The sequence below is a fragment of the Heliangelus exortis genome, chromosome 7, assembly GCF_036169615.1.
Source record: "Heliangelus exortis chromosome 7, bHelExo1.hap1, whole genome shotgun sequence".
Classification (NCBI taxonomy): domain Eukaryota; kingdom Metazoa; phylum Chordata; class Aves; order Apodiformes; family Trochilidae; genus Heliangelus; species Heliangelus exortis.
In genome coordinates this window covers 8926398-8953235 of record NC_092428.1, presented here as the reverse complement: position 1 = coordinate 8953235, position 26838 = coordinate 8926398, and the positions used below count along the sequence as shown (strand labels likewise).

Below are 26838 nucleotides of genomic sequence, written 5' to 3'. Positions count from 1 at the left end.
TTATTTCAAAATGCTACAGTTCACAATTCAGTGTCTGCTTTAACTGATACTTCTCTTGTCCAAGTGAAGTAATTTTGAAGAGAAGGCAGAATGTTTAGTATTTCCTAGTTGTTGAACAGAGACACTACTCTCAGTTCAAACATTCCCATTGTCTTCTTCCCTTCCCTTCCCTTCCCTTCCCTTCCCTTCCCTTCCCTTCCCTTCCCTTCCCTTCCCTTCCCTTCCCTTCCCTTCCCTTCCCTTCCCTTCCCTTCCCTTCCCTTCCCTTCCCTTCCCTTCCCTTCCCTTCCCTTCCCTTCCCTTCCCTTCCCTTCCCTTCCCTTCCCTTCCCTTCCCTTCCCTTCCCTTCCCTTCCCTTCCCTTCCCTTCCCTTCCCTTCCCTTCCCTTCCCTTCCCTTCCCTTCCCTTCCCTTCCCTTCCCTTCCCTTCCCTTCCCTTCCCTTCCCTTCCCTTCCCTTCCCTTCCCTTCCCTTCCCTTCCCTTCCCTTCCCTTCCCTTCCCTTTCCCCCTTTCTTTCTCTCTCTTTCTTCCTTTCTTTCTCTCTCTCTCTTCCTTCCTGCCTTCCTTCCTTCCTGTCTGCCTATCTTTGTCTTATCTCTGTCATCTTGCCACTTCTAATTTTTGAGCCTATAGAATTCCCAGTACCACAAAAACGTTTTGTATTTGTTCCCACTGTCTTTGATTTTTGGGGTCTTCCTCTGTTACTTCTGTTTTGTGAAAGTAGTATAACCATGTATCTTTCAGTGACATTATTTTTAGCAGTTTAGCTCTGCAGTAAACATAGCATCTAGTTTGTCACTTACTGTCTTTGCTGGTGACCATGTGCGTTAAATGTTCGCTGTAGTAACAGCGTAGCAAGGGACAGCATCTTAACACAACTTTTTAAAATGAGCTACTTCTCATAAAAACTACAAGAAATATAGAATTTTTCTGTTTCCATTACTTTGTTTTGATTGCTATGGTCAAAACCAGTTATGTCAAAAAGTGGTTTGTAGTATATTAAGATTCTTTTGTGAAACAATGAAACATGGTGTTGTTTCAAAGCAGTTCCACTAAGAGGACTGAAAAGTTGAACAGAGAAGAGGTCATATAAGGGAATGTTTAATATTATGTCCTACAATTTACTCCTTAAGAAAAAATTGTTGCATAAAAACTCTATTATAGTGAATTTTTGTCTTCTAGCTCTTGTATTGTAGTAATATAACATGAGGAAGGTAATTGGTTTATTGGTAATTGGTAAATGGAAGGAAGTTACTGGTTTTGATCTTTTAATGCGTTGTCTTTCAGGTATATTGCATAGTTGATCTGCTTTTGCTTTTATGTGAGTTGTCTGGTACTACAGTTTATTTTGCAGGGAGATGATTGTGGGTTAATAATGCAAATGCAGTTGAAGAGAATGTTGTATTCACAGTGCCCATTGAAAAACAATGAAGACAGAGATGCAAATTTAAGTTCTTGGTTCAAAGGCTTAATGACTGACTTCTTTTGAAAATTTTAAGTTTTTTCCTCTACTGAAATTCAACTACCAAGCTGGAGGTAGCCTATGAATGAAAGAGACAGAAATAAGGAATGATAATAAGATAGAGTGGAGGTGTACAGCTTCACAAAACATCAGTTGAAATCTCATAAGACTTTACAGAAGCTGCGTAATTTGATGAATCACATCGGAAAGATGAGTCATCTGAACAAACTGTAAAGTTCTGTGCCTTAATGGTGTGGTGTAGAAACAGCAGGGAAGTAGCCAATGACAAGGAAATTGTGTAACATTAAAAAAAAACTTGAGAAGTCTATAGTACATATGTATTTTATGATAAGAAACTAATATCTTAATGAGATGGAGTATTTATCTGGAAACCAAGTCATAGGTGTTCCTTAGTGGAGGTGAAATCAGGATATTTCAAGACCTCCTTGCTGCCCTACATACTTAGATTAGTCAGTCCAATAGAGGTGTGTGCAAATGGAATATAATTAAGAAGAGTTTAGTTACGGTTTTTGTCTATGGAAAGTATTATCTGTTTTCCCTTCATAAATTTTACCTAGTGTCTTATGTTTAGTTGAGTAGTTCTACTTAAGACTCTGAACTTTGAACAAGAATGTATTTTTTATCATAAGCATGGACCATGTCAGTGCTGTTGTGCTGAGAAACATGCAGATTGCCATACTCAACGTATCATTTGCTTTTGAGTGGTATCTGCGTTTTTTCAGGAGCAGGAAGCCCACAAATAGTCCTGGCAGGATTATCAAGAGTGCAGGGTTGAACTAGTGGGTATCTGACAGTAACAAAAAAAAGGTTCTGCATTTTGGTAACTGTTTGATGATTATGTTTGACTGAGGGGTTTTTTTTTGTTTTGCTTTTGTTTTTTTTTTTAAAGTAATTCACAGTTTGAAAACCATGTTTTGCTATTGGAAGTTTTTACTTCTAGAAGGCACTGAATTTGCTAGCTGGAGTTAAAATGTCATGTCTGAAGACCTGAAACATTATGTGTGTTGAGAGCTGTGCAGTCCTTCACAACCCACATACCAAAAGGTTCTTAAGACTTGTACATTGTCTTAAAACTTAGACCAAATTCCTTGAATTGTACCACCTGAAAATGGAAAAGTAAATACTGTAAAACTCCTTGTTACCTATGTGATAATGACAGGACCATACAAGGTTTCTCATGTGTGCATGTGTTGTGGTGGGAAAGTAGACTTGGATCTGGTTTTCGTTGTCAGTGAAGTCAGTCCAGCAATCAAAATTTCACTACAGGAAAAGATTTGGTTTGATTGGTACTGTATTTGTATAACAGATTCCATTCTAAAACCCTTTCTATAAAACTATTGCTCTTACATACAGGAATACACTTCATGATGGGCTCAGAGCATAGGTCTCTGATTTCCCATTTCTGGCTTTGCTTATTTTTGTGTGTGGGTTTTGTTTGTTTGCTTGGTTGGGTTTTGTGTGTTGGTTGTTTTTCTTTTTTTTTGTTTTTTAACATGCAACCAAGTGGTTCCACTTTACCTCCCCAAATATCCAAGTCTGAATGCATCACCTTTTCACTTGGCTTTTAAATTTTAAATTTAAAAAAATCAAATAGCCCAAGTTGTTAATTTCAGAATCACACTTAATTGCTTAGCATTTCAAAATTGTGCCATGAAAGAAACATGTCATGTTAAATTAATAATAGAAATTTAAATATGTGACTTAGTCTATTCCTTTTTACTGTGGCAATTATGAAGTATGTTGATATTTTTATGGCAGTCTTATAAATGGTGTCACCCTTTCTTGATTGAGTGTACAAATCCAGTTGTTTGCTAGTAAAATTTTATCTGAGTTACAGCATTCATAACATAACTACCAATTCAGATGCATGAAATAATTTTCTGAAGCCTGAAAGTATACTTGGGGTACCAATGTAAGCTTCATTTCATTTCTATGATAATTGAATAAAGAGATGGTATTCCTTTTTTACTAAGTTATTCTTTTAGTTACTGTCAGTAGGAGCTTAAAATCGTAGATCACATAATTTATATTTCATGATGTTTCTTGGTCTTCAGGTTGTTTTTTTTGTTTGTTTGTTTTAACAGCAATATCTCTCAGGATATGAACTGTAATCTTAGGGCAGATGTGTGTGTTCATGCTGTTGGTATTGCCTAATATTCTCTAACATAGTATTATAATATTAGCAGGGTTTAAGTAACAATAGTAAATGAAATTCCTTTTGTTTTGTTTCAGGCTTCAGAAGGCTACAAACAACAAAATGAATAGTCCTGCTATTAAGAGAGTAACAAATGAAATTATCAAATCACCTGAGGATAAACGAGAATACCGTGGACTGGAGTTGGCAAATGGCATTAAAGCTCTTCTCATTAGTGACCCTACCACAGATAAGTCTTCAGCAGCACTTGATGTGCACATAGGTATTTAATACATGCCATGTTCATCATATCATTAATAAAAATGCTTTAAGTATTGGTATCTTAATTGCAAAGAAACTGACAGAAGTATCTGATAGGGAGCCTATCCTTTTATTTTATTTTGGAGTTTGTTTAATTCTTGATAGAGCCAGTTGAAAATTATTAGAGCTAATTAAATTATTTTATTCTAGTGTTTAATGTAGCTCGGTCAGTAGAAAGAGTTCTTTTAACCATTAAGTTTCATGTTATGAAAGATCTTTTATAAGTAGAAAAGGGGAGGGTGTGAGTGCAGTTATTTCAGACAGCTCCATCTGTCATGTCAGACGTTTTTTTTTACGTGTTATATTGGTGATGTGTACACGAGGTGAGAAAATGCTGTAGTGCTGGAGAGGAGTTGAAGAGCCTCTCCCTGACTCCAACAATGCTGAAGTGTGCAAACAGTAATACTGGAAATAGAAGGGGAAGGCAGTTACTTTGATGCTGGAATAATGGAAGAATCCTTTTATATTTGTGGTATCTCCCCAGCTTGTATAGTTTCTCAGTAGCTTGGAAGGTGCGATGTCTGCACACATTACTTAAACATATTCTTGCCACATTTGTAGTTGGGAGCTCTTACTGCTATTGATGTTCAGACAGAAGTAGAGTAACTGAAAACTTATGGAGTTTTTGATTATGGAGATGGTTGTCACAGATCATTCTCTAGTTCAGAGGATCCCAGATGTGGTTTTATTAGGTACTATGACAATAAAAGCAAACTGCAGCATCCATCGTTCGCACATAACCAGGGACAGATGCATCTCTTGCCTTCATCTCTGCTGTACCATATCATGTTGTTGCACACTTCAGAACACGACTGCCACACTCAAACTTCCACATTTCTGGCTTCCATTCTTGCACGTCTTTTAATCTGTCTGCTTTTGCTCTTACTAGCTCATCATCAATAGCTGCTTGTGTTCAGGCTATTACAGGTTATTACTTGTCCTATAAACCTCCTTAATTGTGGTTAGCATTTGCTGCCATTTGACACATTGCAGGTCAAGGTATAGAACTCAGAACACTGTGATATATCTGCCAGGTTTTATAGATCGTGAGTCATGAACTTCAGCTGAAAAGTGGTCTTTGTAAGGCAATGGAAGCTGATCTAGAGAGGCAATTTGAGACAGTAATTGATTCAGTTACTCTTTCTCTTTCAGGTTTTTATGGGTTTTTTGTTATGCTTGATTTTATATTTGACTATAGCTGTACAACTGTCGGTTTACATCTACAGAATGAGGCAACATAGTATAATAAAAAGCACTTTAAAAGACTTAACATTTTAGTATACTTTTTATGAATAACTACATGATATTTTTTCCCCCTGCAGGATCTTTGTCTGATCCTCCCAACATTGCTGGGCTTAGTCATTTCTGTGAGCATATGCTGTTCCTGGGAACCAAGAAATATCCAAAAGAGAATGAGTATAGTCAATTTCTTAGTGAGCATGCTGGGAGTTCAAATGCTTTCACAAGTGGAGAACATACCAACTATTACTTCGATGTGTCACATGAACATCTAGAAGGTGCATTAGACAGGTAAACACATTTTAAAATATTTAATATTTTCTCATATAGGTGCTATTTAAAATAATGTAGAAGGTTTTTTGACAGTTTTATCATTATGATATTAAAGGGTTGAGAGCACTATCTCTTGTTAAAATCAGCATCAGGTATTTTCAGTTGAAAAGTTTTGCTCAGATTTTTTCAGCTAGCAGAGCTTGTTACTGAAGCAAAAATTTTGGAGTTCAGAGTTTGTGTTTACACTGAGTATTACTGGAAATTTGGCACACAGAATGGTCATGAACTTATGCATTGTGGAAATATCTCTGTATAATCAAATGCTGTGCTTCCTGTGGGATCCTTACTTCATTTATAGCAAAATAAGAGTGAAGTCTAGAAATATGTTAGGATGCCTTTAGTAAAGGAAACTCACTGAAGTGTCTGCCTTACGTGGGAGGAGACAGAAATTGAAAGGTGTATTAATGAGGTAAAGAGTGGATTTTCCCATTGGATTTTCCTGGATGTGTGACAAGATTGTCTTGATTTGCAAGATTAAGAGTCTTGCAGCTAAACTTCAAAACAGTAGAAATTTTTAGTGTATGAATTATAATTCAAGATCCTTAATCCTTGCATGGACAAAGATAGTGATTCAAAACTGTTACAAGATTTTAAAGTTTTGCATTAAAAAAATAATATATTCACTTGTTTTCATAAGGTACCAAACTTTACAGTTTTCTTTTGCCATTTGTGTACAGTATTACTTATGACTTGCATTAAAACTTTTCTGTTTAGATTTGCCCAGTTTTTCCTGTGCCCTTTGTTTGATGAAAGCTGCAAAGACAGAGAAGTGAATGCAGTGGATTCTGAACATGAGAAGAATCTGATGAATGATGCCTGGAGGTTGTTTCAACTGGAGAAAGCTACAGGAAACCCCAATCATCCATTCAGTAAATTTGGAACAGGTTTGTCAGAATATAATTACCCATCCTTTGAAATTTTGAGGGGCATGCATAGTGTTGGTGTTTATATAAAATCGTTAAAGGCAAACTGAAACAGTTCCCTATTTTTCCTCTTTATACATGATTACTGTGATGCTTTGTCACATTTTCCACATCGTAGACCAAACTGAACTAGACAAAAACATAGGAAACAGAGTGATCCAAGATTTCCAGTAGAGCGATGAAGCATCCTTTATGATTCTGATAATTACTGCACTGAACGCTATTTTCCAATTACTGAATTTGTCATAATTTAGTCCTGTTAAGTCTTTGTTCATAACAGAGTGAATGAACTGTGTTCAAATTGTTGATAGCCACACATTCTTTTTGCTAAAGAGTATTGTACTAGGATTAGATGACAGTGACGAAGTAAAATCAGAAAGATTGGCAAAGAAACCTTAAAAGTAGAGTAAGAATATAAAACCAAAGTCTTAAACTTAAAATGCCAGTAGTAGATAGGTAGATAAAATGGTCTTGGAGAAATGCCAATCTTATGGCTGTTGGGTTTTTTTCAGGCTCTCTTATTCACAGAATGCATAGTAATGAGTTAAAATGAACACCCCCAAACCTCAATTTAAAAATGCATTAAAGTAAAATACTGTAGTTATGGTCAAAACCACAAACAATTGATGCTTTGGGAGAAGTTTAAATGTTTGTTGCTTGTTTTGGTTTTAGTTTTGTTTTTTTTAATATATAGTTATTTTTTACATGAATTTCTTTTTGAAATTATCCAAGTAAGAAGGCTATGAATTCCTACACTGTTTAATCCTTGAGCATGATTGTGTTTTGTGACTGGGTCAGTTTCCTGTTGATGCAAATATTGGTGCAACTATTGGGTGGAGTAGGATGATGGGAGATAATGGCACTTAAAAACCAGAAGTGGATGTTGCGGAAATACTTTTCTACAATTTGAGAAGTCTTTATAGCTGACACAAGTGAAAGGTAGCTGTGTAGTTTTTATTTACCAGAAGATGACAACTGTGACATGCTTTTCCTGAAAATTGCAGTTGGTTTGCTTAGTTTCTTTTCACCTGCTGAGATGGTGTTAGTCTAGCAGGATGCAGGTATGACTCCATTTGGTGCTTCAGGTCACTTCTTATTGCTATGCAGCCTGTTTTGCCAACAAACTGACTACTACTCTTTGTTCAGAGAAAGCAGTACATTTTAATCACGAGTTTTCTGGTGAGGATGGGCATTTTTTCCCCATATACCTTCCACCCATTTTCCTGAAAGATAACTATTTCTAAAATTACTACCCATCTGGAGGACAGCAGACTTATTAATTTATATATGGCTTTTGATCTTTAAGTTCATAAACATCAAGTATTGTTAACTTCCATATTACAGGGAACAAACTCACTTTGGAAACTAGACCAACCAAAGAAGGAATAGATGTAAGGCAAGAGCTACTGAAGTTTCATTCTACGTATTACTCATCAAATTTAATGGCTATTTGCGTCTTAGGAAGAGGTGAGTTTTATTCTGGTGGCTGAGTAAGACTTTACATATATTTATGTTTGAAGAAAATGAACTCTGTAACTCTTTGGTGTTTTGTTAGTCTGTTTGCATTGGCCTCTCAGTGTAGTGGAAGAGCATGTGATTCTGTGATTGTTTTGACTGACAAGGTGACCACTTTGAAATCTTTCAGGCACTAAATTTGGGCTTTGAGACATCAAAGAAACACCCTTTTCTTTATTAGCACCCACTCATCAGGCTTTCTTCTTTTATGCTCTACTTTGAGAAGTGCTCTAAAATGCATTTCTTCAAAGATACCTATTTGAATGCAATATTTCAACAAAAATAGGTCAGTTTAGGTGAATTAATATAGGGCAGTTAGGTGAACAGCATTCTTTTTGCAAATGGTCTTCCTCTCATTACTCTCATTTTTTGAGAGTGCTAGAGTCATGGACTAAAACTGGAATGGATGTAAAATTGAAAGGGCTTAAACAGGTCACAGATGTGTGCAAAATTTTGGGGTGTTAAGGACAGATTACCCTGGATCACTATGTGAAATACTGGAAGTAAGCTGAGGCTGAAGAAAATCCAACTTTTGGCAAAGATGCTTTTGCTCTGGAAAATTTGCAGCTGTAATTCCATGTCCCTTAAGTTCTTTGTGAAATGTTTCTTTTTGCAGATCACAAATATATGTCCATTTATGATGTGTCTTCAATCCCAGTACAATTTAAATTTTAAAATTTAATCTATCCATACAATTTAAATGTTTCTTCTGTTTTTTCAGGATTTATTTTAACCATGATTGAACTCTTCCTTTAATAAGCATGGTGTTTATGGCATGATGTAGTTCAAAACTGAAGTATTAATGTATATTGAATTTCAAAAATTAATAATAGTCATGCAATTAAAACTACTTTTCTGTATAGTTCTCCCTCAAAGAATATATGAAATCCAAATTTTCTAAAATCTTCAGATAGCAATTTTGCTTTTTCTAATGCTTCTTTATTCTAGAAACCTTGGATGAGCTGACTTGCTTAGTAGTAAAGTTATTTTCAGAAGTAGAGAATAAAAATGTCCCTATACCAGAGTTCCCTGAACATCCTTTCCAAGAAGAACATCTCCGGGTATGTATAGACATATCTATATATGTATACATTGCTCATTGGGATTGTATGCCATAAATGATAATTTTTTTTCAATAATTTATTGTGCACTTCACTGCATTTTTACCAGTATCCCTATTAACTTCCCAATTTCTGTCTTGATTTTCCACCCACATTTTCACTATCGGTTCATTTTGTATACTTTGTGGTAAAGGCAGTGCTTTTGGTTGCAGCTATAAGCAACAGAGAGATGAATTTTCTATTTGTTTGAATCATGAATGGCACAAGTGTTGCATTAAGTTATACCCACCTTTACTTTTGAGATGTTGTTGATATGTTTGCAAAAAAAGTGTGTGTGTAAAGGCAACATGATTATGTGCTCCTGAAATGAATAAAATAATGAGAGTTTCCTTTTGTTTATGAATCTCTTTGTTTAATTCCCCCCTCAGCAACTTTACAAAGTGGTACCTATTAAGGACATTAGAAATCTTTATGTTACATTTCCCATACCTGACCTTCAGAAGTACTACAAATCTAACCCTGGCCATTATCTTGGTCATCTGATTGGGCATGAAGGCCCAGGGAGTCTTTTATCAGAGCTTAAATCCAAAGGTAAGTCCTTCGAAGGTAAAGAATCAAAAACGTAATTTTTTACACGATTTTGTAAAGCTTAATTAAGTTTCACCTAAAATTGACCTCTGTATGCTAAATTTGAAGCACCCCAGCTGTTTGAATAATTCGAATTGTAGGTAATTTTGCACTTTAATCTCATTTCTGTGATGGAAAAAATAAACAACAGGCACTGACTACTGAAGCTACTATATCTTGCACTCCCCTTTACCTACCCTTGTTTAGACAGTTACATGAACTTTGATATCAAGTTTTTGTCTATTTTGTCACTGGCTTAGACACTGCTGTCAGGACCTCAGTGTCTGGAAGGTTACCCCAAGAGGGTATGGTATCTCTTGTATTTTTCTTTATGTTACCATGCTCCAAACATAAATAAATTACCCAGGATTAAGATGATCCTGAGTTTTTTGTATCATTCTGAGCACAAAATCAGATCTGACTTGCATTATATTTGACTTGCACTGTTGCTAGAGGCATTAAGGAAGAAAAGGCAGACATGTAAAGCAGTCAAAACATAAAAAATAAAGTTGCCAAAGTTTACAAAAAGTAGCATAAATTGTTACAGATTTGTTTATGAAATGTATTTCCTCTGTGATTTCATAGGTTGGGTAAATACTCTTGTGGGAGGACAGAAGGAAGGTGCTAGAGGTTTCATGTTTTTCATCATCAATGTGGACTTGACAGAAGAAGGACTTCGTAAGTGAAGCACTATATCTGAATTCCATGTCATTCTAATGGGTTTGTGTTTATATTTAAGGAGTCTAATTGTGTTCATAGCTTGAAAGCCAATTTATTTTAATTAATTGGGGGTTTTTTTTTGGTGTGTTTAGATCCTCTCAGTATGCTTGCACTTCATCTAACATAAGAAATTGACTTATTTGAGGTTATATCGCAGTATTTCGTTAAATATTTTAAAGTAAATTATTTTAAAAGGAAAGGTAATACTTTTGTGCTATTTCTTCATACTGTTTAGACCTGAGTTAAATTACATCTAAGTCAGTATCTTAAGAGATGTTCAGTGCAGTTCATTGAGCTAGCTGGAGACCTAAACATTTATCTTAAATTCACGTCTGATAAAAGCAGATTTAAATTTGCGAATGGGATGTGTCAGGGTGTAATTAAAAATAAAACCATAAATACTTGTGTTCATCAGAATTTTTTCTTTATGCAGAACTGAATGAATTATTAAGCAAGTATTTTTTTCTTTCCAGTACATGTTGAAGATATTATTTTGCACATGTTTCAGTATATTCAAAAACTACGTACAGAAGGACCTCAAGAATGGGTTTTCCAAGAGTGCAAGGTACAGCAATAGGTACTTGAAATATGCAGTGGCTGTATTTCTACAAATTTTGGATTCTAAGTAGGAACATTCCCTTAGCTGTGGAAATAGCCTTTAATAATCACACGGTAATTAAGTTTATTAATTTTAAAAGTTCAGCAGGACACAAACAACAAGTACATTCAGAATATATTGTCTTAATGTAGATGTGAAGTGCCTCTACAGAGTGTGAGTTGACATTTTATGACAGGATAATCAGGGTGGAGGAGGAAGTAGTTTACCATGACCCCAGGATTTTATATAACCTTCCTTAGCCTTGACCAGAGGTGGAGGGAGTGGGGGAGCATTTGAAGTGAGGGGGAAATTAAATGTTCTACCCCTCTCTTCTTTCATGTGTCACATTGTACAGTTGAGATTTTAAAAGCAGTAGGACATTGAATCTGCTGTTTATTCCCTCACCTTTATGAGAGGTGAACTAAAATTTTTAATGTGGTACCTTGGCTGTACACATTAGTCCTTGCTCAACTATGCATACTTATAAGTCTGTGTAGTTCTGTTTGCACACAACAAAAGTGTAAAGTGTCCTCTTAGAATTAAATAGTCCTGCACTTCCAATGACAGTGTGAAATTAACCCTGTTTTATTTGTGTGTATAGTATCATTGGTTCACTGCAAATATTAGGATAAATATTTCTGGTTCCATCTTAGCTTTACTGTTGAGCCTTTTCTGTCTAGAGCAGAGATTCTGCAGATAACTTTGTTACTTGCATTTTGACACTATGTACCTGTAGAAGAAGTCTCTGTATGATCTGCTGAAAGTCATTCACTGTCATTTTAAGTGAAAGCAAGATTTGAAAGAGGTAGTTCCATCCTCCTGTATCGTCCCTGTGTCTTTCACTTGCTCCTCTTGTATCAGTCCCAGCACTTCTGAGGCTGTTAGGTGTGTCAGAAGAGTTGGTAATCTAATTTGAAAAGAATCTTCTTTTGAGCTTATTTTCATATGAATTGTTGAATTAACCAAACTGTCTGTATGGTTTCACAGAAAGATAAACTGTATCTTTCATTTGCTTTATAGACTTAGATCCCTTTAATACTCACTTGCCATTGTATTCTAAGAATGTGTTCTATTTCTGTGGCTAAGACAGCATAAAGAAACACACTTGTATCTCCAAACTTAATGTTTTAGCTGGAAGAACAAAAGGAACAAAAAATGAAAAGGGAAAAGCTTCAGTTCACTAATATGCAATGAATATTGCACTGGAACATGATGTATTGGTTGTATCAAAGTGGTTGTGTCTTCAAACTACCAGGAACTTAAAATATAAGACATACAGGACAGATCTTGTAGTTTGAACTGAGTTCACAGGTCTTGTGTAACACTTCACATTGTGAGACTATCTGAAACTGCTTGTGAGATTTGTGCAGTTTGAATATTACTGAAAGTTTCTGTGTTGGGTACTTGTCTAACTACTACAAAATGAATACAAGAAAACTTACTTTTCTTGTTTGACAAAAAGGAATTAAGCAGCCAATAATTATTCTAAAAATTGTCTTTAAAATAGGCTTTTCAACTCTTCCTGCATTGTTTCCCTAGGATCTAAATGCTGTGGCATTCAGATTTAAAGATAAAGAACGACCACGAGGTTATACCTCAAAGCTTGGAGGAATGTTGCATGTAAGTGTGGGGGTTTTTTTGTTTTGTTTGTATGTCTGGCAATATACTATTGATTTAGCAATATGATTTTAATCTTAATAAATACAGGTACATGCAAAGGTCCTTTGAGCTTCATGAGCTTAGGAAGCTTATGTGCTGCATAGATCTTAGTTGTGGCATTCAATAAGTCACAGTTCCTTCATGCTACCATTTTATACTTCTGTACTTTGTGGAATTGATTTTACAGTAACTGGAGTTGTGATTTTATCTGTTTCAGTGTTACTTAAAATATATGTACCTTGTCATTCTGTGTCTACCTGATAGCTAAATGTTCTCTAGGGAAATACTAGAGAAATAATGCTTCATCATAAATGCAAGTACTATGTTTCTAAATGCTTCTATAGTTAACAGTGTTGAACTGCTGTACTTAACACCACTACTTGTATTAAGATAGCAAATTAGAAATGTTTCACTCTACGAAGGTGATTACGTATTGGTACTGAAAGAATCATCATGTAGCTTATAGTTACTCTTTACACTTGTAAAATACAGTTCCCTCATTTTGTACTAGCAGAAGAATAAAGCCTTTTTCGCCTAGTGAAATTAATGCAACTTCTGTACATTGCAGTAATTCTCCATTGCACAGCTAATATCTAAATCTACATGGAGACATTTTTGTTTTCTTTGCTGGAATCCCTCTTAATCCTCCTACATCTTTAAAGTGTGAAGTCTACAATAGCCGTCTTTAATTTTAGAGTTGTCTCTGTTTACTAGAAGCATTAGACTTAACTGAAAACATTTAAATGGATCTTTAAAGGAGCTACTATTTGCTATGCTGTCTCTTGCTTTTGTTCTGTCAAATGCATAAAATCTCTTCAACAAATGGACTCCTCACTTCTGAAACAGCCTCTGTGACCTGTATTTGTGGCATCATTCCTAATTACAATTTCTGTCTCCGAAGATCAAGCCATGATGTGGCCAGCAGTATTACACAGAGTAGGGTGTTGATTCAGGACACTGTTTTCTTTTGCTGCTGTGCTTTGCAGTGTGAGTGGTAATTCTGATTCTGCTCTTAGTTGCTTAAATTCTATTTGAAAAATAACTTTTCTAGTTACCTTCATTGTCTCTGAGTCATCCTTAGTTTATGCTTTGAATTAACCAAGCTACAACTGTTTCATGATACCATGAGCTTATGAATACTACTCAGTTTTCATAATGTGGAGAACCTGGGTTTAAGTTAACATGAGTGATTTAAAAAACATCTTCCGTCAACAAAACAAGTTTGCCTTTAGAACACATTTGTGCTTGTCTGTGGAGTCACCACTAAGTCTTCTTGCCAGATTATATTTCCTATTTGTCAGGTGTAGGCTTGATGTTTTCCACGTAGTTGTTCCTCAGTTTGTAGTGCCCATTTTCTTTGTTTTGTCGCCTTAACTGAATAATTTTTCAGATTTCATTTTATTCTGATTGTTCCATGTATACTGTTTTAGTCTGTTTTATTTTAGTTACTTTATGCTCTGACCTTGATGAAAAGTCATCACAGAATCACAAAATGGTTGAGGTTGGACTTGGCTTTTGGAGGTCCAACCCTCCTGCTCTTGTAATACAGAAGTAATGAAGTTGCCAAATAAATTTTATGTTCAGTTTCAGCTGGTGTGCAGACTGTGGCTTGTTTGTAAAGGAAATGTAGATTTTTGGCCACTAAGTCTGTATTGCCATGGTAATTTGAAATTAGAAGTGAATAGATAATTTTAAATCTCCCCTTTGCATATCTTAGTCTGCTTAGCTGTTTATTTGGAGTGTAATTAAATAAGCATTCTTCAGTGTGTGGTGAATCTTTTCAACAAAACCTTTCAAATTCTGGATCTTTAGCATTCACATTTCAATTTTTTGTAGCACAGGCTTTGTACATTGTCCTTCGTCTTCAACCCCTGCCTCCCCATCCTTTTCTCTTTTCCAAAATACTTTGTGTGAGTTACTTTGTGTTATGGAAATCATTCTACTATAGTTATATGTATTGTGTCTGTAATTTAGACAGCCCTTTTATAATAATTCTAGTAAAAAAAAAATTCATGCATATGGCAAACTGCAGGTACTCAGTGCTTAGGTCATCTGGTATTTTCCCTTTGGTAAGCAGGAAAAATATTCTTTAATAAAAATAATTAGAATTGTGTAATTTTTTAATTTTTCTTTTCGATAATTGAAATATACTTTCTTTTAACTTACTATAAATAAAATTGGAATTCTGAGGGAATCCTAAACAACTCAGTAGCGCTTTTTTTTTTTTTTTTTTTTTTTTTTGTCTTTTTTCTGTATTAAGTTTCGCTTTTCCCAAGTGTACTCTAGTTAGAGTATGTGGTGTTCTTTATCTTGAAAAATATCCTCCAGGGGTCAGTATTTACCATGGTTTTTCTTCAGTTCCTTCAAAATAGTAAAGGTGGATGATATTTTATATCAAGACATAAAATATTTCATGAATATCAATATGCAATATATAGAAATACCTAATAAAGGAGGAATGTGATTATGTAGAGTACTACTTCATGTTGTTGAGTTTTAAGTGAAAGATTTTAAGACTTCTCTGCACTTCTAATTTGAAATTATTAAAATAACACAGATTTCATGACCAGGATGCAGTTAATTTCCTTTACAAAATGGTAAATTTTTTTTGTGCTTCATATACATGTTTCTGGGCTTTGTTTTTTAGTATTATCCTATAGAAGAAGTATTGGCTGCTGAATATTTGCTTGAAGAGTTCAGACCTGATTTAATAGAGATGGTACTGGATAAATTGAGACCAGAAAATGTTCGGTAAGTTGAACTGCAATAACTTGTGTTTTAACCCTAAGACATTACAAGAAAGGAGACAAACTAATGGAAACTCAAATCTTAGGTGTCTCTTGCAATTCCAAAGTAAATGTCACTCAAAAAGACCTTATTGTTCCATGTATTAATATCTCTGCTTCCCTTTGAAAATAACCACTCAAGTGCATACAATTCTTCCTGTTCAGACAGAAACGTCCTTTCAGTCCTTTCTGTGTAGGATGCCTTCCTCAGACTGAAATTGTATTTAGGAAGATACTCAGAATAGCTCAACTGTTACTGAGAAAAAAAAATGAGTAAAATTATCCTGGCTCACTAAATTCTAGGGACATTTTATATGGAATACATCATTTGGATTTGAGTCTGGAAATCTGTTAAGAGGATGTATTTTATCTGCAGTATATGTTTTATTTTCCCTTCGGTCAGCTATGAAACTTCATGCAGATTAACAGACTCTCTGAAAAATACCAGTTTATGTGGACAGGAATATCTGTGGCTTCATCTGCTAGAATCAATCAGACTTCCAGAGCATCTCTTTGATCTTACCCTGACCATAGTGCATGTGTGCTTTCTTTGCAGAGTGAGTGTATTTACAGTACGAATTTCGGGACTCAGTAATTGCTCAGGCTAGAAGCCGGGAGGAAAAGGGGAAGCCTCACTCTCCTGTGCTTTTTGAGGGTCTCTTGTTGTCACCCAAGTGGTGTAACAGGGTATTTTAAAATACGAAATTATTTCCTGTAACGGAGTGCTGTGGAAGGGACATTTTAGTAATTCTGCTCATTTAGAGAAAGATGTGAATATTGGAAATAGAAGTTGTCAGGTCATATATTGAACAAAAACTGTAAAACGCTGAGTAACGGTGTCATAATTGTTCTGTGTATTCAACAGGGCAGAGGTTCAGTAGCACAAATGTAAATTTGTGTGTGTATATGCTTCTATCTATGGATAAGGTGGTATAATCTAATTACTAAAAAGTTGCATGAGCAACAGTTTAACTATCACTTCAGAGCCTGTGTGTATCATGATAAATTGTAATATTTAACTAGTTGTGTAGAGATAACATGAAAACACATGTATGAAAACACAGAACCAAGTTCTTGCTTATGATTCTGTGTATCAGTCTTGCTGTATATGAACAATTGTCAGTGTTTTGGAAGCCAGTTACAATATACAAAAAATAATAGTATTTCTTTTTAGAGCTCTGTTTCTGAGCATGTTTCACACTGAAATGTTCAGATAATGTTGGGTATAAAAGGGCAGCAAGGCCTCCATTCATTTATTTCCAGAGGTTATTTATTTCAGCCTCCTGAAATTACTTTGAGTTACTTAAAAGTTTGGGCACAAATCTACACTATATTTTTTTTGTATGACAAGTCTGTCTTGTATATTCATTTAATTTAAGGTGACTGTTACTTTATTTTCAAGAGATGATATAGGATAAAATTGTGAGCTGTATTTGCTAATGTCACAGGGTTTTGGTGTTTCTAGGGGTATACAAGTAATAATGAAATAAATGGAGCTGCCTGTGTCAGTGAGAGAAGTTGCCATAGTAATTAATGCCCTTTAAAGAAGGGCCTGCGTCTTTGTGTGTGGGTGTGCATCTATGTGTAATGTGTGTGGGATACTGCAAGTGAAGCTTGAATATTTCAAGAGATCATATTTTGATCAAATAATACAGAAAATTTCCAGGTTCTCTTTCTTATTGTATTAAATAATTCTATTTTTCATGTATTTTCATGTTGATCTACTTCCCATCTTCTTGGAAATTTGATACAAGAGCTTACCTTTAACATAAATACTGTTTTGAGCAATTAGAGAGAGAATATGTAATTACATCTTCTCTGAAGAAAGCATAGCCAAATTCCACATGAATTTGAACTTTTAATTGGTTTCAGAATTGGTTTCAATTAGTAGGTAAACAATTAAGCATAAAATAGCCATAATTAACATGTTCAAAAGTTACTAGTTTGAGAAGAAAATTGTAGAGAATGCGGATAGAGGAAGAAAATTTGAGTCTGTAGAAGGTGGTCAGAAGCACAGGAGTAGTGGTAAAAATTTTTAGAATTTAGAATGTTACATGGTGTGTTTTTTTCCAAATGTATAGTAAACATAGCTGTTAGTTATTTTATTTTTAAGGTTATTATTAAGATTATTTTATTTTAGTTAATATGAGCCCATATTTATACTTGCAGCTGCAATTCTGTGTTCCTTCCTCTTCATCCTTTGTTTAAAAAAAATAAAAGGAGAAGGGGAACGAGAAAAGAGTAAGGAGAACAAGAATCTTACTAGAGAGGAAAAAGTACTTCTAAAAAGACATGGAATTTAGCCTTATTTAAAACATTAATAACAAGGAAAATAACTGTTTACTATTATATGTATCTTTTATTTTTAGCAGTTTGGTAGAGACATATCAGTCTTCTCACATTTGACAGAGCAACTTGCTGGAGACGCGAATATTTTCTACACTTATTAGCTGTGGATTAGTTTTAAATAAAAAAGTTCTTTTTCCCAAAATAGAACACATCGAGAGCAAACACCATCTGAAGATGATGAGCTTTAGTATTTGAATCAGCTCTGAAGAAGTGATCCTTCAGATACGGAGAAATCTGTTTCATCTTAGCTTTTCAAATTGAGCCTGTTTTTTAGGATGCCATCTGTGACATTTCATGTAGCAAAGCACAGTACATTTAGACTGGAGAGACACAGTGGTGGGTGTGTTTTGAAACTAAATTTGATGTAACAGGTATGCATTTCTGTACAGGAAGGTTTCTAAGTTTCAGTAATGGAAGAGATATAATGGCATGGTGACTGAATCAAGGAAGCTTGTGATCAGAGAAAGATGGTCATCTAGTGACTTCTGTGTGTGCAGGTCTCTGTGCAGTCACAGGCTTTAGATGTTTCAGGTCTTACCTTCCTTTCTTCTAGCTTGTTGTATTCTGCTTTCTTTTTTGATGCTGGAAGAAATATGTTGCACTTAATCTTCCCTCAGAACTAAAAACATTGCTGCTTCACTTTACCTGGCTTAAGAAATAGATTATAATGATTTTAAGCATTTCAATGAAAAAGTTACATACTGGGAGATAAAGGGACTTTGAAAACTGGACTATGCCCGGTTTTGTAGCCTCTTCAGTTTATTTTTAAAGATACTATGTATTATTTTTGTTGCAGAGATTTTAGTAGGGCCTAAAGATAGTAAAACAAGTAGGCTGGTTCTCTGAAGCTTAAAATATCCACAGCTGTCCTGTTAAATATAAATATATACAAACCATCTACCAAAGGCTGATTATATACAGTTCTATCTGCAAAATTCAGCAGAGCACTGCTACTCTTACATGGATCTGATGAGGTCTGCAGGAGGCCTATAATGATGTAGCAGCAGGCATACTTAGTTTGTTCTAAATGCTCAGTGTAATGATAAATGTATTGCTTATGGTGTGCAGACTAAACCCATGCTAGTGCTTCCTGTTCCCACTGCAGCTATACATATACACTGTAGTTCTCTTTATGTTCAGACTATTTGTCTTATCTAAAACTAACTCATTAGAAGATACCCAAAACATCAAAGCAAAATTGAGATTCAGATGTGTCATGTTGCTCTTTCCTGCATCTCTGAATGACATGCTTTTTCAGGATATACTCAAGAGTTACAGTTGTGCTGCCATGTAGCTTGGTTATGATAATACTGAAGGCTGATTTTTTACAAATGTAAAAGTGTAACTCAGTTCAGTTTTAGTGGGAACTAAATGTTTTTATTTAGGGCATCAAGTAGTTTAAAGATCTGAGCTGAAGAGACTTTCCTATTTTCATGTGATTGAAACAAAATATTAGCTTTTATATAATAATGTATTCCTTTTAGAAACATTTTAAGCACTTATCTTTTCAAACTAAATGTAGAATAAAATGGACTAGAATTTTTTTCATTTTTTAAAATAACTAAGTACACCCAAGTATAGTAAAATATGACAAAGAACATAATTTTATGGTATCTTTAATTTCAAATTGCTGGCAAGATAAAGTATTTTGGGGAGATAAAAGCCCTAGTTAAATGTTACTTGAAGTGATTTCATGCTATGTTATAATTCTAGAAAAATTCTAGAAAGCTGCTGTGGATTTGCATTTTTAGTGGATTCTCTTGGAAGAGTGAGTTGAGCTTATAGATGTGAACAAAAGGAACCCCTTGTTTTATTTATTACATCTGTAGCTATATGCGGGTAGCGAACTGTCAGCCCAATAGCCCATTTCCTTCTTTTGTCTTTGAGCAAATTCTATTTACTAATAAAATACTGGACATAGACATTTTAAATATATCTATATGTGTTCTGGTTATCTGCTATTCACTGATACTTAGTCTTGTGTTGGACTTTTTATTCTCCCATTTAATGAAAGAATGGACCACATCACCCTAACTTTGCCAGCTTTTTTTTGGCTTAGTTTGGGGTTGGGTTTTTTTTTGTTTGTTTTTATTTTGGTTTATTTTTTCTTTTCCTGTTTTGTTTTGCTTTTTTCTTTTTGTGCCTCACATAAACTGTGTCTTGCAGTGGTTTAATTTCAAATTATTTGAATTTTTCCTTTTTCTTCATAACCAAAATATCCTTTTTCTTAACTATTGGAATTCACATACACTAAGGACTTTTCTTGGCATGCCTATATTGGGATAACTGCATTCACAGCTAGAGACTACTGCTCAATGTCTTAAAAGTTTAACTTTTCAGTTGTTATTTTCTTAACAAACTGTGTTTTTTAAAAGTATGGAAAACTATGCATAGTCACAGATGGTAGTAAGTATCCATATGTGCTTCAATTTGACTGAACCATAACAGGAAGTTTTAATGTTCTCCTCCTCCCTCCTACCCACACACACTACTGGTTGTGTTTAGTGGCTTAATTTCCCTAAGAGAGAAACCCTTTTAAGATGCAAGTACCATTTTTATTTGTTCAAACTGCATTGAGATTTGCCAGCCATCTGTGCAGATAAGGGAATAGATTTGGTGTGTGTTGCAGTCTTAGCTGAAAAATGTAGTTTCCCCATCATTTCCAAAACATTTTTTCCCCTCATGATCTGTAGAAGAAATGCTCATATTAAAATTTAAGAATCTGGTGACTCATCAGATTAAGCAACTCAAGAACATTTTCCCCTGGATAGTAAATGGACTTCTTTCCTCTCTATATATCTGAAGTGCAGCACTAGAGCTATCCTAGAGGGAAGGAAAATAAGTGTCAAAAATGATGATACAAAAAATTGCAAAAGGCTGGAATTTCACAGATACTGAGCAAACAGTAATCTCAGTGCAGTCGATGATGCTCATCCCTGATGATAAACATTGATTTCCCCCCCCCCAAAAATGTTGTGTTTGAGAGACTTAGTTTTATTGAATCCTAACAATAGCTCCTCCTTCCACAAAATTGTTAGTGCTGCAGCCCAGCAGTGTCTGTCTGCATGTAGTTTCCCCTCTTATTTTGTTTTCTTGTGAGATTTGTGTGGAACTGGCTTTGAATACCCTATATTGCTTCACATCAGTTTTACTGGTGGTTGTAGAGGAAGTTACAAACAATTCTAGGCTTTTGCTGGTTTTGTCTTGGTCATGTTCTTTTGAGGATTTGAATAATTAAGTGTAAGTGCTTAGTTCTTTGCTGACTATTATTAGTATTTGCTGACTTATTAGTATTTTTCCTTTTGTTTAAAAACTAAGTAGATGTAATGTGCAAACAGATATGATACCATTTTATATGAAGTCACCAAAAAAACGTTAACCACTTCTATTTCTGTTTGCACTGAGAAATGACATGTATACCTTGAGTAAGAATATTGTCATTCTGGTTTGGATATTGCATACCTTTTGCCATAGAGGAGGGGTCATTTTGTTCATCTGAATATATGTGTGTTAATGCTAATCATGTGGTCCTTCAATTTTTTTAGTGTATTGCTAGAATGTTCTCTGTAATCCCATGTGACTCTGAGATGTACTTCTCATGTTTTCAATTGCTCTTAATGCTAGATATTTACCTCATTGTTCTCCTGTTACTCAGACTGCAAAGCACAGGTTAAATTACCAATTGTGTGAAAATCTTCACAATAGGGGAATCTAGAACTCAATATAGCAGAACCCTTTTTCAACCTTCTAGGGTTTTTTAGTCATTTATGTGTAAACATCAGATGAAAAAAGAGGAATGAGGACATAGGTATTTACAATATTAGTCCACTTATTTAAACTGTTCGATATATTGAAAAATTAATCCTAAGCCAACAATACATTTGTAAAGTAAAATACTACTGTTTGAAACAGATCCATATGTCTGTTTTGATTTATGCCCCACTTTGCCTTGAACACTAAAAATACAGAACAGAATGTTCCTGGCCTGAAACTATTGTGATTAAAAAGAAGACTTATATTACATATATTTTTATATTTTAATGTGCATTTTAGCCATCTGCACAGGAAGTTTGTTTCTGTGCTGTTGAGCATATAGTGATTGTTAAATATATGTAGGAGGTAATTGTGCTACTTTTTTTGACAATTTCAGAATTCTTACAAACACCTATTCATTCTTAAAGCTGGCTACTTAGTTCCTTTTGATACTCTTCTGTGTTTTAGGTTGTTCGAGAGAATTAAAGGAGATACCTTGATATCTATTATGAAGACTAGTGAAAAAATACTGATAAGTTTGTTTTTTCATATTCTGGATTTCCCCTTATTTAGGTGCATTCTTTAGTCCAAGGAGGGTCTGGATGATGCTCTCGGTCAAGTGTCTTAGTTTTAGGTAGTCTTGCGAGAAGCAGGAAGTTGGACTCGATCCTTATGGGTTCCTTTCAACTTGAGTTTTGTGTGATTTAGGTATCTAATCAAGTATAATTCTGTTTTATTGACTGTAAAATACAGTAATCCTCTTACTTTTCTACTCTTCCTCTTGAATAAACCAAACCAAACCAAGCCAACAACAAAAGGGGAAAAAGAGATGTAAATCTGAAATGAGAATGTGAGAATACAACAATGAGGAAATTATCTTACTATCAGATTATGAGTGGGAGAGTGAAACAGCAATAATCTAAAATGCTAGGTCTGGAATAAAATTTCTGTACTCAGCATTTGTTCTTAGATGAGTTTTGATATAGGTGGTATGAAAAATGTTACAGTCACCATTAATTTTGCAGAAGATCTCTGCTTTCAGTGTTTTCCGAAACAAGGACAAAGTCTAAAAAATAGAAACTGCGTGCAGCAATAAATACTCTTAACTATAAGTTGTAACACTTTAGAAAAGCAGCAAAAATTAAATTATGCTGATAACCTGATTTTGTAGTTAACCTTAGTGTGTAGTTCAGTGTATGCATACTTTATATCCAAATGTACTTTGTAACTGTTCAGTTTCCTTTCCCAGCAGTAAGTGCATTCTAGTGATACAACAGAAATAGTGCTTCTCAGTGTTTTCTTGGACACATTCATGCCAAACTGCTTTATCTCTTTGTTTTCAGAGTTGCAATAGTTTCCAAGTCTTTTGAAGGAAAAACTGATCGAACAGAAGACTGGTATGGAACACAGTACAAGCAAGAAGCAATTCCTGATGAAGTTATTAAGGCATGTTAAAACCTTTTAATATATTCTCATATCTGCAAGTAAAATTGGTAAATTCTTGGTTTGGTTTTCCATTTAGTTAAAGGAGAACTTAAATCTGTTGCTCTGCATAGCATGAAAATTCTACAATGAGTCTATTTAATAGTATGAGAGGTAAAAACCTTATGCTAGTCTTTAGATTTGAAATACCTATTGCATAGGACAGGCACACTTTAATATTTTTTAACAATGTTAAGTATGGGGATTTATACCATTTTTGTTGTAAAATTTCCATAGTATGTAGTGGCTACTTAAAAATGAAAGCACTAACTTATTAAAACTGAAAATGTTTTTAAAACTGAAAGTGTATTAAATGTTAATGAGTTAATATGTTCTTTGGAGTATTTTTGCAACTTCTGTATTTAACTGTGTTTCTGAAATTGATTTTTGTAACTTAAAAAATTAGTGTATTTGCTTAGTCAAATGAGCTTTTAAAAACCAAAACTCCAGCAAAGGAAATAATCAAATTCTTATTGTCATTGATTTGTTCTTAAAAGAAGAGATGATGGTAAAATATACCCTAGAGCTATATGGGACCTGTTGAGTGTGCTTTGAACAGACATTGCACAGGAACACTTCTCTTCCTTTACCTTGTCTTTACCTGTGTTCTTGATGAATATTCTTGCTTGTGTTTAGTTTAATACCTTCTGTTAGAGTTCACAGTAACAGAAAAGATGAGACATAGAACCACCTTCCATTCTACTGTAAATTCTTTTTTATCGTTTGTCTTCTTCCTTGAAGCACTTCATCCTGCTGATGGCCTACTTCAACTTGGTTTCCCAGATATTTTTCTTTCTTTGTCTTAATAGTATTTACACATAAGCTAGTGGAACCCATTTTAAAATCTTTTGTTACAGCATAAAATAACTAAGTATATATCCATTAATTAAGCAGAAATTTTAGTTAGGCTCTTTGTTTCTCATATTTATGTAGAAATGGCAAAATGCTGACCTGAATGGGAAATTCAAGCTTCCAATGAAGAATGAGTTCATCCCAACTAACTTTGAGATTTTGCCATTGGAAAAAGATGCAACACAGTACCCTGCCCTTGTCAAGGTAAGCTATTTGTATTTGTTCTGACTGCTGTATAAACTGGGAAGTTAGCAGTTAATTAAAATACACATAATTTCATATTCCAAAATATAATAAACAAAAAAAAATTACAAAATCTAAAAGTATTGCTAGAAGACAGTAGAAGATTCATTCTTGCTAAACTTTGGATTAAAACTTTTTGGGTTCCTAAGAAAGTTAATTTACAAAGATCTTGAAGTGTCTTTACCCTTTTGAAAGCATGTGAACAATTGACTGAAATATTATTGATGCTGATTATTCAGCAGAAGTGTGACTGCCACTCTTACTTTTTTTTTTTTGAGCAATGTTCAGTAAGTCAGGAGTGTAGACAAAGCTATTATTTTGTGACTGTGAATGGTAAAAGCTTGCAATTCCATTGGAAAAAAAGAGAGAGAATTGTAAACATGTAAGTCAACATGACTCTCCAGTCATTTAATAATCAAAGTGTGTGTTGCAAATCTCAGTTTTTCTGTGTACCTAAAATATACTAAAACTCACTACTAAAGTGAGTTGTCATTGTCTTTGCAACTGCTCATCTCTTTTCTAGGCTTAGTTGGAGGATAAAAAGGAAAAGTCTTCTGCAATTACACGTTGTGCTTTAGCTTGAATACTCAATCCAGGAATACTTTTTGCACACTAGATTAATATAAGTCTACTGTAATGCAAAGACATCCTTAAGGAAAACATATTTGTTCTGCACAGGGCATTTTGGTATATAGTTGAAGGAGTATTATAGTTGAAGAGGTATTATTAACAGGGGAGGACTTTGAGTGTTTATGTTCATCCGGAACTTAAATCCTAAACCAGATGAGGGACAAAAATGACAATTTTCTTTAAGTAACACTAATTGGTTTGCTATAGAAATTTGATGGTACCTCGGTGTCTCTGTAGCAGCTAGGCAATTTATCCACACAATAGCTTAAGGCATCATTGATTTAGAAATTTATTTTATTTATTTTAGTTTTTACTTTCTCTTTAAAATACACATTCTGAGGGGAAATGGTTTTAATTTTCTGTACTTGATGAAATAGGTATTATCTGTTTTGCCTCCTGCATCTTATTTTCTCTCTGGCTGTATGTCTATGTCATTTTCCTTTTGTGGGCCCTGGCATTTGTCACAGTGAAACACTGCAAGAACTAAATGAGGAGAGATTAGCTGTACAAACCTAGCAGTTTTGCTGCTGTTTAAATGTCTTAAAAGAGCTTACTATGGACTGGACCAGTGTTGTGGAGAAAGGGAGGGATGGAACGTAAGTGCAGGAACAGGATGACCATTTTGCTAGCAGCATGTCACTAGGTCACCTCTGCTGTAACAGCACATGTCACCCTGAAAAACCTTCAGGAAGTTAGGATATGGGCTTTCATCTGAGGGCAAGATTGGTACTATGGGCTGCAGTTAGTGATCTATTGAACCAGGTCTCCAGTATTACAGACAGACTCTACACTTTATCATTGTGCCCCTCAGGTAGGGTGTATTCTAAACTGCGTGGTAGCAATTTAGTAGAATAAAATTTTTGTTGTCTTAGAGAGAAGGTGTAATTTGGCTGTTTACTATGAGTAGAATGTTGTGCAGAGAACAATTGGTTGTAAGAGACAAGATGTAGGTCTGTGCAGAAGAGGAGTAAAAATATCATTCCAAATCTCTAAGAAGCAAAGGAATCTTGAAAATATATGAAAGAGAAATAAATTTACATTTAAAAGTTTTCTCTTATTATGTGTAGCAAATCGAAGAAAGTATGTTGGGGAGTTAAAGTTAACTAGAATTGGAAGAGAGAGAGAGCATCTACTTCACAGCTTTTGTGGGAGAAAAAGGAGTAGTGTGAGTTTGCTTAGATTCTTTCCAGTAGTAGGAGACTATTCTAAAAAAGGTAATTTCCAGCTAGTTTTACTACTTTTTCTAAATGTGTGTGTGTGTCTTGTTACCAATGTTACTTTAAGTCAGCATACATAACATTCATATTTTTAATTAAAATCATTAAGTACGGAATTATATTCTTATTAAAAAATGTAACTCTTTGCTGTTGTAGTGCTGTCCTCATAATGTTGTATCTTTTAATGCCATCATTAGCAGGGAATGATGTGAACCAAACTTTGTATCTGTCTCTGATCATTCCTGCCCTAGCAAAGTATGTCTCATGTTGAGTGTAAGGAACATATGATGAGAGTCTCAATAAGATTAGATGGATGTATACACAAACTGTATAGCAAAAATAATGAATTTACATGGACAACACTAAATTGAGATTTGTAGTGGTGAAGAGATTTTTTCTTAAAAAACTTTACAGTTAAAAGTTAGGTAACTTAACAAAATCTCTTTTTTTGACACAGGACACTGCTATGAGCAAACTGTGGTTCAAGCAAGATGACAAATTTTTTTTGCCAAAAGCTTGTCTCAACTTTGAGTTTTTCAGGTATGCAATGTTAAATGTATCACATAAATTGCTCTCCAAAAGTTTCTTGTTTGTTGGGAATCTGCATTTCTGTGGCAAAAAATTTCTTGCATGTATTGAGACTTTCAAATGTCTGTCTTCACTTGAGAATATGCAATAAGAAAGAGGTGGGAAGGAGGTTCATGTCTTATACAGTAGTTAAGTAGCAAGAAATTTACGGTGCTCCTTCTGTTAGAAAGAAAAGTTTATCTCAAAATACTTAGAAAACAAATTTTCATCCGTGTTTTATTTGCTATACCTGAAATACGCCTGTCAATAACACCTGCTAAACATTGGAATATTCCTCTTTAAATATAGGTTTGTATTATTTCTAATTAATGACTATATCACAGTT

At 34.5% G+C, this 26838-nt stretch overlaps 1 protein-coding gene across 5 annotated transcripts in view; it reads left to right on the top strand.

The window, feature by feature from the left end:
* IDE (insulin degrading enzyme) overlaps positions 1-26838 on the top strand; it is a 58231-nt gene that overhangs the window by 6709 nt on the left and 24684 nt on the right. For all 5 annotated transcript variants that reach the window (XM_071748661.1, XM_071748662.1, XM_071748663.1 and 2 more), the window contains exons 2-14: positions 3716-3900; positions 5261-5468; positions 6225-6394; positions 7778-7900; positions 8897-9009; positions 9438-9600; positions 10222-10314; positions 10830-10921; positions 12494-12574; positions 15261-15364; positions 22845-22947; positions 23917-24039; positions 26383-26465. In XM_071748661.1, the coding sequence (XP_071604762.1) occupies positions 3741-3900; positions 5261-5468; positions 6225-6394; positions 7778-7900; positions 8897-9009; positions 9438-9600; positions 10222-10314; positions 10830-10921; positions 12494-12574; positions 15261-15364; positions 22845-22947; positions 23917-24039; positions 26383-26465 (1616 nt within the window). In that variant the 5' untranslated portion in view covers positions 3716-3740. The remainder of the gene's footprint in view (positions 1-3715; positions 3901-5260; positions 5469-6224; positions 6395-7777; positions 7901-8896; positions 9010-9437; positions 9601-10221; positions 10315-10829; positions 10922-12493; positions 12575-15260; positions 15365-22844; positions 22948-23916; positions 24040-26382; positions 26466-26838) is intronic.